The sequence below is a fragment of the Trypanosoma grayi genome (assembly GCF_000691245.1).
Source record: "Trypanosoma grayi strain ANR4 Tgr_213_V1, whole genome shotgun sequence".
NCBI lineage: Eukaryota > Euglenozoa > Kinetoplastea > Trypanosomatida > Trypanosomatidae > Trypanosoma > Trypanosoma grayi.
Window position 1 is genome coordinate 1 of NW_008825832.1, and position 4,004 is coordinate 4,004.

General features: G+C 55.2%; 2 protein-coding genes across 2 annotated transcripts; both read left to right on the forward strand.

Annotated features, from left to right (window-relative positions):
* Positions 1-403: 403 nt before the first annotated feature.
* On the forward strand, positions 404-2,515 carry DQ04_02131000 (ATP-dependent DEAD/H RNA helicase; the record flags this gene model as incomplete). Its single annotated transcript, XM_009311546.1, has 1 exon — positions 404-2,515. One exon carries the CDS (start codon positions 404-406, stop codon positions 2,513-2,515), a length of 2,112 nt encoding a protein of 703 aa, XP_009309821.1.
* Positions 2,516-3,086: 571 nt separating this feature from the next.
* Positions 3,087-4,004, forward strand: DQ04_02131010 (chaperone protein DNAJ, putatative; the record flags this gene model as incomplete). Its single annotated transcript, XM_009311547.1, has 1 exon — positions 3,087-4,004. A coding segment is annotated over one exon (918 nt), but the record flags the coding sequence as incomplete, so codon positions are not given.

A 4,004-nucleotide genomic window follows, 5' to 3' on the forward strand; every position in this document is an offset into this window, starting at 1 on the left:
AGCGACCGCTATACGAAAATTTGTTGAGTTTCCTGAGGGAATGCACAATACTATCCCGTTGCTGGCGGGATACGCGGAGACTATAGATGAATTTGTCAAGGATGTTCTTCACACACAGGAAGGAGTTCTATAACGTCATGCCAGGAACTGTTGGTGTTGTTGTTTTCCTGTTGACTCCTCTGAATCGCTCTTAACGTGTGTTGACTCCGTTACGAGCTGATGCGAAAGCAAGCAGTTCTGCTGCATGGGTGACATTGACGTTTGGCTCTTGGCTCCAACGTTCTCGAAATTTTTGAATTTTTCACTTTTTTTGGGGGTGTTTCTTATCTTATCTTTATTTGGTTGCGTTTCTTTTTGATTTTTTTTTTTTGCCGCTTGTGATACGTTAGAGCGTTGCAGCGAAATGAGTGGTGTGAGCGGCAGCGAGTGGAAGGACATGAAGGGGGTGCAGCTTCGTCCCGCGACGTTGTCGTACGTGACGGAGTGTGCGGGCTTCCAGTACATGGCACCCGTGCAGGCGCGGACCATCCCGCTCCTGCTGCGCAACTATGACGTGGTGGTGGAGGCTATCACGGGTAGTGGCAAGACGCTGGCGTATCTGCTGCCGTGCTTGGAGATGTTGCAGAACGAACGCGTCATCGAGACGTGCAAGGAACAAAAGAATGCGGTTATATCCATCATTGTGCTGCCGTCGCGTGAGCTGGCGCAGCAGGTGCATCTGCTCACCAAGAAGATGCTGCACCACATCTCGTATCAGTACACGGGCGGCAAGACAGGGCTTCCCAAATACTCGTGCCAATGCTACATTGGCGGCCGCAGCATCGCAATTGATGTGGATGTGTTCAGCAAGAACGGCGGAAACGTCTTAATCGGCACCCCTGGTCGCCTCTACGAGCTGCTCGTGTCGTCCAAGCACACAAGTCTCTTCAACTTCACGAGCTTTGAGCTTCTCATCCTCGACGAGGCAGACAAGCTACTCGAATTTGGCTTCCGGGCAAAGCTGGACGCCATTCTCAAGCGACTGCCCAAGCAGAGGCGCACTGGTCTTTTCAGCGCCACACAGACAAAAGAGCTGGCGGAGTTGGCGCGCGCAGGCATGCGCAACCCGGTTTCTGTCACGGTTCGTTTGAGCTCTCTTAACTCCGCCAGCACCGATGCCTCCAAACCGCAGATCCCGGAGCTTCTACGCAACTACTATACCTTCACAAAGGCGTCGGAGAAACTGGATCGCTTGCTCACGTTTCTTAGTGAGCGCCGCGAGCAGAAGGTGCTTGTGTATGTGATGACATGTGCAAGTGTGGACTGGCTTCATACGGCTCTTGTTGACGTGCTTCTGAAAGACGACGCAGAAAACGTTTTTGCACTCCATGGGCAGATGAAGCTCGAGAAGCGACAAAGAGTGCATCGCGCTGTGACGAAGCGAAGCCGCTGCGTGCTAATCTGCACAGATGTGGCGGCGCGCGGTTTGGATATCCCCGAGGTGGGTGTCGTGGTGCAGTACGACCCGCCTGTCGACCCCTCAACGTTCATTCACCGCATCGGCCGCACCGCCCGCATGGGACGCCAGGGGGAGAGCCTAGTCTTTCTGCTTCCACAGGAACTGGAGTACGTGGCCTTCATGAAGCTGCAGAACGTCACACTACAGCCGTATGACGAGGAGCGAGATAGCATTGCAACCGCGCGAGATTTCGTTGCACACATGAACGCCAAGCGTACGCTGCTGAGCTCGCATCAAGACAAGCGCAAGGCTATTCACCAGGCACACCGAGAGCAGCAGCTGAGCCGCAAGGAACGACGGGAGAAATTGCAAGAAGAGCGAGAGAGGGCACGCGGCGTCACACCACGGGCCTCGCGAAAGGAGGTTTTAGGAGACTTGTGCGAAAGTCTTTCCATTCTCGAACTACGTCGTTCAGTACGGCAAGATGAAAACAGGAAGTTACTCGAACTGGCGGCTCGAGCCTTCGTCTCCTTTATTCGTGCATACAAGGAGCACGAATGCCGGTACATCTTCCAGTTGCAGCTGATCGACCTTACTGATCTGACCCACAGCTTCGGTCTCTTCAAGATACCCAACTGTGGTGAGATCAAGCACATGCAGATGCTGAAGATCCCTCTACAGGATGAACTGCAGGATATCTTGGCAAGCATCAATAAACAGACCCGCGAGAAGCAGGATCGCGCGGCGCAGGAGCGTGCACAGCGGCGTCAGCGCGAGGCTGACGCTGAAGCTGATACGGCTGACGGCACCGTGGCGAAGAAGCACCGTACGGAGCGCAACGAGAAATTGGAGGTGCTGAAACTTACTAAAATGTCCCGTGGGGAGCGGAGCCGGGCGTGGAAGCAGGCAGAGATTGATGAGCTGATGAAGGACAGCTACTACGTGAAGAAGGAGCGGCAGGGGAAACTCAATGGCCGCACTGTGGACGCCATCATGGGCGTCGACGCCCTCGAGAATGCGCTGCTCAGTTCGCGTGAGCGGCAGGAGGCGAAGCGGGTGCGCCGTGCCGCAAAGTGAAGTGACGGGCACGGTAGTCTGGGCGTGTTTCTCTCCGTGTGTGTGTGTGTGTGCGGAAAGAGGTGCGGCGCTAAGCAACAGGCAGAGAAGGAGCGGCGACAGCGAACTTCTCTCCGCTCGATTAAACGAAAAGGAAAATGCAACGAAGCAGAAATCAAACAAAAGGTATACACCCACGACCACATACACAAGTCAGTGTGTGTGTGTGCCGGTGTGTTTATGGACGCTTTTTTTTTTTTGCATGGTGTGTGGATGCTTGGCTTGACATGAGCTTCCAACTCTTCTCTTTTTCTTCTCTCCTTTCCATCTTCCACTCCCTCCTCCATTCTCTGTTTGATTGGTTTTTTTTTTATGTGCAAAACCAACAATTCAAGCCGTTCGCTTGCTCCTCGACGCCACGGCTGACGCCGCACTTTAGGGAGGCGCCAAAGCGTTGCGGCACCATTCGTACACAAGCGCACATATAAGTCCTGTTTGATCGAGGGGCACTACACTGGGAAACGGAGAACCCACAAAAAGAAAAAATAAAAAGGGCACTGGAGTAAATATTCCTCCACGGTTTGAAGGGGTAATGTTTGTGGATTACTATGCGCTTCTCAACCTCCATCCGTCGTGCTCGGCGAAGGAGGTGCGAGAGGCGTTTAAGCGCTTAGCCCTGCTGCACCACCCAGACCGCGTGGACGACGGCTGCGGTGAACACTTCCGCGAAATCAAGGATGCCTACGATGTTCTGAGCGATCCTGCACGCCGCTACCTGTACGATTTGGGCTACGCGGAGATACTCTGGATGCAGCAGCGGCAGCAGCAGGAGGCGGAGCAGCGGAGACGCGAAGCAGAGCGGCTTGCAGAGTTGTTGCGGCGGCAGCCCACCCGGCCGCCTCCGCCGCGCAAGGATGCGCACGCTGAACTCACAGCGCGGTGCTCCTCAACGGACGGCTCCACCCTCGCGTCGCGCACACCGTTGTCCGCCAGTCGTCGCACACTCGCTCCAACGCGACCGGGGTCCGCTGACAAACAGAAGGAGGTGGTGGCAGCGCAGGCAATCCCGCGTCAGGGTTCCGCGCTCATGGCCGTGCGGGGTAGCCGCGCAGCAGAGCCACAACGTAGCGAAACCCCTGTGGGTCTTCAAAAGATTGAAGCGCCGCACGCCCACCAGACGACGAGTGACTCATCACTCTCCGATGTGAGATTTGCACCTGAGTCGACAGGCTCTAGTAGCCATGGCCAGACTGAGGATGGGCTACTTGGCCAGAAGCAGCGGTCACAACAACATCCAATGGAGGAGAAACAACAACAGCAGCAGAGACGTCAGGTTATCTCCGGAAGACGCTTCAGCGGTTCTTCGGTTATTGTCCCGAAGAAAACGACCCTGCAGTGGGGTGTGGAGAAGCAACGCCCACAGCCTGGGCTCGTTGTACCGGCAGAGGGATACCTCCACACTAGTGTGCGAAAAACGTGGAAAGTCTTCTTTCATCTACCAGAAACAGCT